Source organism: Myotis brandtii, unplaced genomic scaffold (assembly GCF_000412655.1).
Source record: "Myotis brandtii unplaced genomic scaffold, ASM41265v1 scaffold1043, whole genome shotgun sequence".
Lineage (NCBI taxonomy): Eukaryota > Metazoa > Chordata > Mammalia > Chiroptera > Vespertilionidae > Myotis > Myotis brandtii.
Window position 1 is genome coordinate 859,740 of NW_005353510.1, and position 12,880 is coordinate 872,619.

A 12,880-nucleotide genomic window follows, 5' to 3' on the forward strand; every position below is an offset into this window, starting at 1 on the left:
ATGAAGCAAGTTTAAAAATTTCCTGATCCATACTGAGAACGCAAAAAAGTAGCCCCCCATGTCCCGATCTGATAAGACAGTCAGGCTGCTCTGTTCTCTGTTGGACATAAGCAATGTTACAAAATACTGACCTCAGACAGGGTTACTCTGAGACCATGATAAAATGAGACAAAATAAGGCCACTTCATAATTTTGTCTAAAAACAGATATAAACAAGGTAACTGTGCAACCCACGAAATACCAAAATCCCCCTCTTTGGCTAAATGAGTGACAGCTACTTCATTACTCAATCATAGAATCAACCTCACTTCCTGATAGCTGACAATCCAGAACAAATCCTCACTTCCTTAAACACTCTCAAAATCACTCAACCAAAGCCCAAGTCCTGTGACAGGCTCTTTCTAACATGCTCCTACTAAAACACCCATGGGCCCCTGTGCAGTCTCCCTCATTGAAACAATAATATACCACATTGGCATTATAAGTAGAGTGTTCCGTATTTCCTCTCTTAGCTCCCAAAGAAACCTACTCTAAAGATCTAAAGGTGGGTGACTCCAGAGGAAGAAAAGAGGGAGCCTGGGAGATTTCTGTGCCTAGAGAATGGGGGACAGAGAAAGAGAGCCCTTGTCTGGGATGGCAGGAAAGAGACTGAGTTTTTGACTCAGGATTTGGTTTCTCTTCTACACTTTGTGATCTTGGGTAAGTCACTAGCCTCAGGAAGCCTCTGTTTCTCAACTGTGAAGTGGGAATAATCAGACCTACCTTCCAGGGTTGTTTATGAGGGGGAAAAGGAAGTAATATGCATATAGCGCCTCTACCAGTACCTGATAGGTTATCTCCTCCTGTCTAGAGTTGCCAGTTTTAGCAAATAAAAGTACAGAATATCCCCAATGTCCTGTATTTTATCTAGAAACCCTACTCCTATGCCTTCTATACTCCGTGGGGCCAGACCTATATACAGGGTGGGGCAAAAGTAGGCTTACAGTTGTGAGTAGGTGAAACACAAAGCTATTCTTGTATTATTACTTATTAATTATTGTATTATTGCCCATACAACCAACTATAAACCCACTTTTGCCCCACCCTGTATAGGTGCCAAAGCATACCAAGTGTGCTACAACATAAAACTAGAACTATCATCTCAAAAATCATACAAATTTAGTCCTCATCAAAATCTAATTGCAAAATAAAGAAAATAAGAGTAGTTACTACACCTAAAACACATGTCAAATGTTAAGGAAAGTAGAAGTTGCACTTCCATACAACAAGTTTATTGAAATGGAAAAGGATTTGTCTCTGAATTGAGACTAATAAATAAAGTCCATGACTCATAGCTATGACTGAAGATTGTTCTCATATTCTTTTTTGAATAACAGTCTATAAATTTTTACAAATGACGAAGTAACAATGCAATTCAATATGTTTTCGTTTGTGTTTTCAAGGAGAAAATTTCTTCACAAGATCAGATAAACAGACATTTGACAAGGCCACCCCCAGATTACAAAGACCAAAGAAGAAATATGGGTAACATGCAACCAACTGCTCAGTATTCTGGTAAGTGTTCTCAAAAATTAATAGAAATTGTAACTGTGAGAAGAAGAAAAATGTTCAGTTTTTACTATTTCCTCCTTTCCCCATCTTATATTTAATTGTAACATCTTTCTTAGACTACTTCATTACCACCCATATAACTTTCAGAGCAAGACCAAACTTGAATATTTGTAGTTTTCTCATCATTTCTTTCTTAATCTTGTCCTGTATTCACATATTTCACTGCTCTTAGACTACCTCTGAGAGTTCAAAAAACTTAAATATTTTCTAACTGCTAGGTTCAACCATTCTCCTCCCAACTTACTGTAAGGTAAGTAGACATTTCTTTCTGAGTCACATTTGTAATTTGCTTAAAGCCCAATCTTTTTCTCTCCACCTTTGGGCTCATGTCCCTAACATAGATAGTCCTGCCACCAAGAAAATAATTAAAAAGCAAATTTAGCCCAGCCAGTGTGGCTCAGTGGTTGAGTGTCAACCCATGAACCAGGAGGTCATGGTTGATTCCTGGTCAGGGTACATGTCCGGGTTGCAGGCTCGATCCCCAGTAGTAGATGTGCAGGAGGCAACCAATCCATGACTCTCTCATCATTGATGTTTCTATCTCTCTCTCACCCTCTCCCTCTCTCTGAAATCAATAAAAATATTTTTTTTAAAAAGCAAGTTATGTTTTTATAAAATCTCTTAAAAATACCGAAGGTGATTGCATTTCAAATACAAAACTTCATAAATCTCTCAATATAACATAGGTGATAGGCACTACCCCTAAAATCTCTCTGCTCTTACTGTCTGAACTCCAAAACCTAGCCTGTGCTGGTCCTGCCTTCTCCTATTCACCATCTATTCAAATCCCTGCTGCCCAGAATTCGCTGCACTTCCTTATGTCAATTAAGTTTGTCTTGGAGTTTCTCAAATTCTCTCTGCTTTACCTGTTACTTTCATCTGTTCAGGAAGCCATAAAGAAGGTTGTCTAGAGACAAAGGAGCTGTGACTACTCCTGTGTGTTAACATTTTCTGGTCCTGTTATAAATATGTTGTTCTAATTTATGTCAACTTTTTCAAATGCACCAGATTGCCTCTCTCCACTAAAATTGCGAAAGGGATATATGTATTTTACTCTCTAGATTACTTTGCCTCGGCGAAAGTAGGATTCTCTAGTTGATTCTGTCCTCAAGAAGGTTGAAAGACAAGATGGTAGTGTGGTGAAGGTGGTGGTGGGGATGAAAGGGGGGCATCTGCAATATTTTCAACAATAAAGATAATTTTTTTAAAAAGACAGGATGGGGTTTATTTGGAGCATGGCTTCTGATACCATCCATGGCCTATCAGTGGTTTTATGGAAAATAAATATTATACAAAATTCAAGGTGGATGTTTGGGCTTTTCTTTTCCCATTCACATAAACGAATCCCTAGGGATAGAGTCTAAGGCTCATTTGGTGGCTCTACTATGTTATCAGGGACCCAGGCTTCCTTGTTTTTCTTCTCCACCTTCTTTAGCATGGAGCTTCTATTCCAAGGGTTGGTGTGTCCACCACACCTCCAGCCTTCATATCCATATTCCAGATAAAAACATAGAAGAAGGGAAAAGTAACATGGCCTCCCAAATATGTCAGGTTCCCTTTAAAAAATTTTTTTTAATTTATTGAGGTAACATTGATAAATAACATTATATACATTTTAGGTATACAACGGTATTTGATATCTGTATACTTTACTGTGTGCTCACCACCAAAAGTCTAGTTTCCTTCCATTGCCATGTATTTGACCCCCTTTGCCCCATTTTCTCATCCCTCCCAAATCTCTTCCCCTCTGGTAACCACCATTCTGTTGTCTATATCTATGAGTTTGTTTTTGTTTTGTCAGTATGTATGCTACTTTTTGTTTTATATTCTACATATGCATGAAATATGGCTTTTGTCCATTTCCATCTGACTTATTTCATGTAGATCTATACATATTATTACAAATGGCAATATTTCATCTTTATTTATGGCTAAGTAGTATTCCATTGTATATGTATAAGGTGGAGCAAAAATGGGTCTACAGTTGTGGGTATGCAAAACACAGGGTTTTTTCATGTATTAATTTTGTATTATTTTCCACATGAACAACTGTAAACCTACTTTTGCCCAACCCCGTATATATACACCACATTTTCTTTACACATTCGTCCATCGATGGACACTTAGGTTGCTTCCATATCTTGGCGATTGTAAATAATGCTACAGTGAACATGAATGAGATTCCCTTTTAAACGTAGATTTCTTAACCCAGCCAGTTGTGACTCAGTTGGTTGAACATTGCCCCATATGCCAAGAGGCCACTGGTTCAATTCCTGGTCAGGACACATGCCCAGGTTGTGGGCTTAATCCCCAGTAGGGGGTGTGCAGGAGGCAGCTGATCAATGTCTCTCTCTCTCTCTCTCTCTCTCTCTCTCCCTCTCTCTCCCTCTCTCCCCTCCCGCTCTCTCAAATCAATAAAAATATTTTTCTTAAAAAATAGCTTTCTTAGACTCTCACCTAATAACTGCTACCTTTAACCAGAATTTATTCATATGGACCCCCACCCCATAAGAAAATTTGGTAAATGTGGTTTTTCAGCTGAGAATATTACTAGAAAGTCAAGGCTCTGTTTCTAAGGAAGACAGGGCAGTTGGAAATGTGGTAGGCACTTAGAAGTCTCTTCCACAGTGCATATGGGCATTTCCCTCAGCATCCAACTGCTGACCCCCAAGTGGGTAAGAATCACTGCTCTAGAGCATTGTACTTCCGAGTCTTCTGAGAATGAAGTAATCAACAAGCACAGCACCAACTCTTTCATCATTTTTATCTTAATGTCAATATAATAATAATCACTTTGCCCAGGTGTTAACATGAGAAATGATGCATGGAAAGCACCTGTAATGATTTCTACCACATATTAGGTGCTTCTAAATATTAATTGCAAATAATATTTTGTGGTCTTTATGGAAACTCTCTCTGTCTGGTTGTTTAAAAATACTGCTCTCATAAACTTTCTCAGGGCATATGGTTAAAATAGAGCGCACACAGAGGGAATGATTTTTAAGACCTCTACATTTGTTTCCATTGCATTTTCATAGTGTAAAGTCCCTTCTCATGAAACCTTCAGTTGCCAAGATGACGTTGTTTAATCTCTTTAGCAGTCTGTGGACTCTGAGGTACTGTTCAAGTATCTCCTACTGGACTCTGGTCCCTCTTCATCAAACATTTGCTGCCCTACACAGGGCAGGGCCCCGTGCTAAGCCTGGAGATACAGGACACTGGTCCTGCCTTCGAGGGGTGTATCATCTAGTTGGAGGCATATTTTAAAACAAATAGCAAGGCCATCGGTCTAGCAATACCATGCTAGCCATGCTCAAGCAATAGGGGATATCCTAGCTTAGTGATGGCGAACCTTTTGAGCTCGGCCTGTCAGCATTTTGAAAAACCCTAACTTAACTCTGGTGCCGTGTCACATATAGAAATTTTTTGATATTTGCAACCATAGTAAAACAAAGATTTATATTTTTGATATTTATTTTATATATTTAAATGCCATTTAACAAAGAAAAATCAACCAAAAAGATGAGTTCGCGTGTCATAGGTTCGCCATCACTGTCCTAGGGTTACAATGGCAGCCGTGCTCTCCTCATGCCATTCTGATAGTCATATGTGTGTCCAGTTCTCTGTTTCTCAATATCTCTGATTCTCTGGAGGGAGGGTACTTTAAAAGAGTATCTCTCTCCAAGTTACATCTTTGCTTCAATCTCTCATTCACTCATTCATTCATTCAAAAGATATCAATTGACTACCTACTTTGCACCATCCACTAGACTTGGAGAATATGACAGTGAACAAAACAGCTAAAAATTCTTTCCCTTGTGGAACTTATCATCCAGCACACACTTTAAAAAAATCCTTCTGACATCTCACTTTTGCCTCTCAAGATGTCTTCCAATGATGACTTGAATCTCCCCAAGCCAGGAAGATTCCAATGTGTTGATTAATCGCTATCTTATGTGTGGAGCCTCTCCGTTCAGCAGCCCATCATTGGCTGGTCCCACATCCAATCACTTATTGACAGGCATCAATGTAGCTGACAGGTCCTTTGAGGCTCCATGGATTTCCCAATACAAAGGCTAAGTGCTAAGTTAAAACTTTAAAAAGCAAATGCTGCTGGAGAGAGGAGGCTGGAATATCAGGGGAAGTTTAATGAAGAACCTTGGCCTGAGCCTTGAAGAACAGAGAGGGCTCAGTGAGGCAAGAAGGACATCAGATGAGAGGGAAATGGCATGAGCAAAGGGAGCTCATGGTGTATGGATAACAGTGCAATAGTAACTGTACCTCCTGGAGCAGAAGGCTTTCCGTATGGAAATAACCACAGGAATACTGATTGCATTGAATTCCAGATGTTTAAAGAGATAGGAATTTAGCCTCTGGCCACACACAGGAGCCACTCGTGGCGACTTCTTGAGTAGGGATAATACAGTTGAAGAATTGGACATAATTTTCAAGGTGATAGGTTTGGCCTTGATAAGTTATTGCAAAGTTCTAAAAAAGAGGAGATAACCTACTGCTATGAATTAATATAATTATCTTCTTTTCCTTAGGTGGCTCATCGACAGTGAGTTTAAACTCTAACCAGACTTTGACAAACCCAGTTTCAACACACACCATTTTAACTCCAAATTCCAGCCTCATGTCTACTTCCCATGGAACAAGAATGCCATCGTTATCCACAGCGGTTCAGAACATGGGGATGTACGGGAATCTGCCTTGCAATCAACCTGGCACATACAGTGTCACGTCAGGAATGAATCAATTGACCCAGCAGAGAAACCCAAACCAATTGATAGCAAATCAAAACAACCCTCTCATGCCACGGCCACCTACCTTAGGGCCAACCAGTAATAATAATGTGGCCACTTTTGCCACGGGACCTGTTGGCAATTCACAACAACTGAGACCAAACTTGACCCATACTATGGCAAGCATGCCAGCCCAGAGAACATCGAACGTAATGATCACATCCAACACAACAGCACCAAACTGGGCCTCCCAAGAAGCGACAACCAAACAGCAGGAAGCCCTGAAGTCCGCAGGAGCCCGCTTCCCCACAGGTACACCTGCAGCCTATACTCCAAACCAGACCTTGCAACAGGCGGTAGGTAGCCAACAATTTTCCCAGAGGGCAGTGGCTCCTCCTAATCAGATAACACCAACGGTGCAAATGAGACCTATGAACCAAATGGGCCAGACATTGAATGGACAGACCATGGGTCCACTCAGAAGTCTGAATCTCAGACCCAATCAGCTGGGCACACAGGTTTTGCCTAATTTGAATCAGTCAGGAACAGGGTTGAGTCAGCCAAGGACAGGCATAAGCCAGCCACCGTCTCTGACACCTGGCAACTTTCCCTCACCCAACCAAAGTTCCAGGGCTTTTCAAGGAACTGACCATGGCAGTGACTTAGCTTTTGACTTTCTCAGCCAACAGACTGATAACATGGGCCCTGCCCTCAACAGTGATGCTGATTTCATTGACTCTTTACTGAAGACAGAGCCTGGTAATGATGACTGGATGAAAGACATAAATCTTGACGAAATCTTGGGGAACAACTCCTAAAGGAGAAAAGGGAGACAATTCACCAACTCCAAGCACTAAAAAGCAGTATTTTACAAGGACCCTGGAAAGGCCAACTGTTGACTCTTCGTTTGGCTACATCAAGATACCGTGGCTTAGAAATGGAAAGCAGAAAGCAGTGAACATTTTGGTCCAAATGCTTGTTTTAAATCTCAAACCTGCAAGTAAAACGTTGGGATCACTTTTCCCTGTCTAAACTCCAGGACATAGTATCCAATTGATCCAAACAGAACTGTGATGTTGATGTGTAATTAGCGGTGTAACATAGGTTGCCCAAGCTCCTTTTCTCCCTGAAAGAAAAGTAATACAACTTTTAGCTTGTTTAAACCCCATGTCATGCGGCGGAGGTATTAGTTCCAAGCAACAAGCAACAAATTCCTTAATTTGCTCTAATAGATACAAGTGTGGTTTGATCTTTCCACTTTACCTTTTCATTTAGTTTTTCTAAAATTTCCTAGATTGAAATGTTATAGGGTTTTTTTTTGCAGTAACCAAGCACTGTCCTGAGTAAAGAAAAGCTGGAGGACCTAGAGAACATTCAGGGAATTGTGAAATATCTTCCCCACATATCCTGTGCTTCAGTAAGATGCTGTGGCTAGTGAGGAAACATTGAAGCCTGAATACAGAGCTGTCCAACTCTATTTGGGCTTCCACAGCCAATTTCTGAATCCGTGTCCAAGTCTTAGATACAATCACCTGTCCGAATCATACTGAAATATTAGTGCACATGTCTACATCAGTTTTCACTATTTTAAAAAGAAAGCACCCATTGGGCATTGCTGTAAAGGAGATTTATTTGGCCAGAGATAACATGGGGTGTTACTTATTATAATGATCCCTGCTGGTTAGTTCCCAAGCTGAGTGAAATTGAGTCTGATCCTCCCTGGTTACTTTGATGACCGGAGACTGATTTGTAAGGAAAGGAAGTTTTGGGGTCACAACTGAGATTACTAGGTATCATGTTTTGGTTGAAGATAAGAAGCAAAAGATCAGACCAGGGGTGGTGAGTATGGTTCGGTACAAGTCTATTTCATAGGGTTTTGAAGGGAAGCATAATTGAGAGAGAAAATAAGCAAACCTTATTTGGACGTGTTGTGTGGGTAAACAGCTAAATGGAGTGTGATCTCCTAGTAGCAGTCTACTCATTCCTCTGTCCCTGAAGGGAAGAATCATTGCCCCCAGCTAGATGGACTGGTTTGCTCCCTCAGGGCTCGGCACTGTCTCAAAGAAAGAGTTTCTGTTGAGTCACATCACCTCAGTGCCCACATGCAGATCAGCTGTAAAATGGGGAAGATGTGTGCTGATTTGAGAGGGCTGCAAAATACCGCTATCATTTTCCTCATTACAGAGGAACACAGGTTAGCTTCTGCTTTTTTAGTTATATACTCACATACTCAATTATCAAATGCAATTTATCTGAAGTCATTTAACAACTAAATCTTTACATATCTGTTCTTAAAAAGAATACATTTTGAAAGTTCTGCAAAACCCTCTCCCATTCTTTCAAATGTCTGGAAGCACCCTCTTTTACACACACCAACATCACTGGCCCAGAGTCTTTTCTGTGCTAGGCTGTAAATATAAATGAATTACTTGTTTTGTAAACTTTTGTAAAGAATATTTTGGTAGAAATGCTTAAAACATATTCTTTGGGTTATATTTATACGTATGTGAAATAAATATACTATCAAAAGGTTATATTTTATACAAAAAGTAAATTGTTACCTTTTGTATGCTAATATACAAAGTTTTGTATAATATGATGGTTTATTTTTAGCTCCACACTTAATCCATAGGCGGTCAAGTGGGAACTTTTAAAAACTATCAGGAGGCTTATTAGACAAAGTTATATTCTGAAACCTCAATAAGAAAAAAGCATTCCAGATTTCAATCCTTTCCTTTTTTTTTTTTTTTTTCCTTTTTTGCTCCAAAATTCCCATAGTTCTTGTGTCTTGTTTGATTATTCTGCTGTGCACATTGTATTGGTCCTTGTTGCATGTGGTCTACTGTGTGTTTTCCCATTTTGTAGAACAGAGTTTCTCCATGCAAAAATGTAAGGAAAAGTTATGTACATAGAAACACTTTTATTTTATGGCTCCTCCATGTTACTGTATATATCTGCCAGCACTTCCCCATCACACTCCCGTGACTCAGCTTATTTTTACCCTAACATAAATAGTATGTTTTGTAGTAGCTATCAAATTTAAGAGATAAAGCAATCAGAATGTTTGGATTTTCTTCTATCGTAATGTGAATTTTATAATTAATGTCTATTTATTCAGCTATTCATTAAAATACAGGATTCTTTGGAAAAAAATGGTGTAGTCTACAGTTTCTGTTTGTTGGCAGCCTATTACCAAAGATGACATAATTTTTCCTGAAAGCTGAGATAATGACAATTCGATAGACATACGTAGCCAAAACTTGACGACTTACAACTTAAAAACTATTGGAATACGATCTCTCATTTATAGAAATACCAGAGTACGTAATTGTTGGCAATGTTTCTCATTCTGACAATAGTATAAAGGAGGTAGAAGTAGTTTTTCTTTTTTAATTCAAAGACTAGAAAGCAATTCAAGCAAATAATTCATTCTCGGCTTTGTGTTAGCCCAATAAAGATAAATAACTCTGCTCTATGTGAATGCACTAATATTACTTGCATTACTGTAACTGTACCCATAACTGTAAAGATTTCAACTTGTAAAACAGCATTTTGTATTGCGTGTAATCTTATGTGTTAAAAAATAGTTTTTAAAAATTCGGAAGTGGTTTTCTTGTATGAAATCAGAATTTCAGTCACCGACAATGTTGCTGCTACATCACAGAAAGTTCAAAGAACTATTAATAGTGATGGACAAATTTATTCTCTGGGAAGTTTCTAACACCAGTGAAATGCTGACTTGTCTAATTTTACTGTTCTTTAGTTCATTAAGATCCTATATATATACACCTATTACTATTCTGCAGGCCATGCAACTAGTAAGTACTGAAGAAAAACTGCCTAACTCTCAGGCAAGGTGTGGGCCTTTGCATGGCCTGCTGTGTAGCTGAGTGAACACAGGGCCAGGTAGACATAGCCTCACTGTGCATAGTTCTTGAGAGTTAAAGAGGTTGAAGAAAGATGGGATTTGTAGGAGGCAAAGGAACTATTCTAACCAAATTTTCTTGCTCTACTGTTGAAATACATTGCCAGAATTCCATTGTCCCTCTCCCCTCTGCCAAAAGGATGTGTGACATTATCCTTCTTATTAGCATTGTTAATGGAGCAATAATAAGAATTGACATTTTATATAGTCACTCTCCAATGATTCTGGAAAGTTAGATAGTAAACAAAATCGACATCAATAAATTCATATTATTAGAAAGAAATATATAATTCTAAAATGATCCATGAATCCCACCTCCTACCCATGGAAGTAGATCCGAGAAAGGGAATGAGAAAATAAAAGTTAAGTGCAAAAACAACAAAAAAAGAACAGCTCAGTTTCTACCCATTCTGTGGTTGCCAAAGGCAGTTCAAATTCTTAAATGTTTTCTCCACTACTTCCATTTTATATCTCTGTAGCTGCATTTCCTCACCCAAAAAATGAGGTTGTGAGGTGGAAATAGATCACCGTTTCTCTCCAACTCTAAAACTTTGCAATTGATTTTTTTCCCCAAAACTAAGTGAAAAATTAACCAAAAAAAGACTCAATAGTATCATTTTTTTAAATAAAAAATTCACTTAACCTTTTAAAAAATTTCTTACTGGCAGTCAATTTTATTTTACAAGGCAGCCATCGCCATAAAAATGAAATTCTATGAAAATGAGATTTCATCATAAATAGGCCAGAAGTCACTTAAACAAACAGAAGGGCAATGCCAATTTAGGTGCCCACTGACTGAATACAAGTCAAGTCCTGAAAGGCAAGCTTGAATGTGATATTAAATGGTCATTTCCCTGTAATATAGAATTTCATAAAGAAAATATTTGCCTACATGGGAGGAGAAAACTTACTTTCAGTAGTGCATTCCATTGGTTATACATTAACAAGTTTTTTATGAGTTTTAAAGAATAATGTAACATCTTTTAAATATGCTTCCTAAATTCTTATAATAGGAAAAGTACGGTAGTGCCCTAATATCAACCTCATTGGCAACAATAACATGATTAAAACATTATATCATAAGAATTAAGGAAACATATTGACCATAGATTTTTATTTTTAATAAGTGTTTTTATTGATTTTAGAGAGGAAAGGAGAGGGAGAAAGAGAGAAACATCAATGATGAGAGAGAATCATTGACTGGCTGCCTCTTGCATGCCCCACACTGGGGATGGAGCCCACAACCTGAGGATGTACCCTGACCGGGAATTGAACCCTGACCTCCTTGTTCATAGGTCCACATTCAACCACTGAGCCATGCTGGCAGGGAGACCATAGATCTTAAAAACCAAATGCTGTTGTCCCTGATCTGAATGCAGTAATATTAAGAGGGGGCTTTCATTTGTTTGTATAAATAGTATTTTAAATTTTCTTTTTACCAAATTTAATTCATCTTTAGTTCCAAGTTGTGCATAAATATATTGATTTTTTTATATAAAGTATACACACTTTGAATAATTATTAATTCCAATGGATTACATCTGAAAAGTAAGAAACATCAATTGAGCTATCAGCTGTTAAGTGTGCATATATTTTGGGGGGATATTCTGTATATAGAAGCTTTCATAGGGTGCTTTCAGAAAAAGGAAGAAAAGGAGGGAGGGAGAAAGAAGGAAGGAAGAAAACATCCCAAACAGGCTTAAAGAAAGGAATTTACTTGTTAACATAGCTCAAAAGTTTAGGAGCTAGTTCTGGGTTTTGGCACAGCTGAATCGAGCAGGTCCACAAAGTCATCAAGAACTGGTTCTTTTCTGTCTCTCACCTTTGCCTCCAGGTGTGTTGGCGGCATTCTCAGGCAGGCCCGTCTCTCACGGTGGTGAGATGGTTGCTAGAAGCGCCAGACTGACATCCTCCCAACTTCAAGTCCAGCATGAACAATAGTGAATGCTTCCCTTCCAAAAGTTACAACTTCGCATTTCACAGGCTTTGATTAGGGCATGTGCCCATCCTGGACAATCATTTTGGTCAGGAAGGTGCAATGTTTGGATTGCCCAGGCCTGAGTCAAATGCCTGTCTCTAGAGGTAGAGACAGTGTTAACACCATCAAACCATATGGGCTAAGAGAGGAAAAAAGGTGATTTCTCAAAGAAAAATCAAATTGCTATTATCAGAAAGAAAGGGAAGGAGGGAGGGAGAGAGAGAGAGAGAGAGAGAGAGAGAGAGAGAGAGAGAGGATTGTGAAGGAAGGAAGGAAGGAAGGAAGGGAGGGAGGGAGGGAGTGAGTCAGGGAAAAAGACCACAAATGTCTACTATCCTTTTCTGGCTGCTCTATTTCCACACATACTGTTTTTCCCATATTTTCAATTTCAGAACCTCACTGTCATACTCACCTCCTCCCTATAAGGAGGCAATCCAAATCTCATTTACTTACTATATCCACCTCCTAGTCCAACCCACCTAGGTGAAGTAAACTCTTTTTGCCAGGTCAAGATGAACCAGTAATCCAAGCCCCAAAGACATTTATACACTCCTAATGTATCCAAGTGGAGAGGGAACAGGATAATAGTAATAGAAAGTTCCATTTGGAAGAGCTACTAAC

The 12,880-nt window shown here is 38.9% G+C and overlaps 1 protein-coding gene across 1 annotated transcript in view; it reads left to right on the top strand.

Moving 5' to 3' along the window:
* MAML2 (mastermind-like transcriptional coactivator 2) overlaps positions 1 to 9,956 on the top strand; it is a 383,522-nt gene extending 373,566 nt beyond the window's left edge. The window contains exons 5-6 of the mRNA XM_014538662.1: positions 1,443 to 1,554; positions 6,159 to 9,956. Coding sequence (XP_014394148.1) covers positions 1,443 to 1,554; positions 6,159 to 7,174 — 1,128 coding nt within the window. The 3' untranslated portion in view covers positions 7,175 to 9,956. The remainder of the gene's footprint in view (positions 1 to 1,442; positions 1,555 to 6,158) is intronic.
* The last annotated feature ends 2,924 nt before the right edge of the window (positions 9,957 to 12,880 follow it).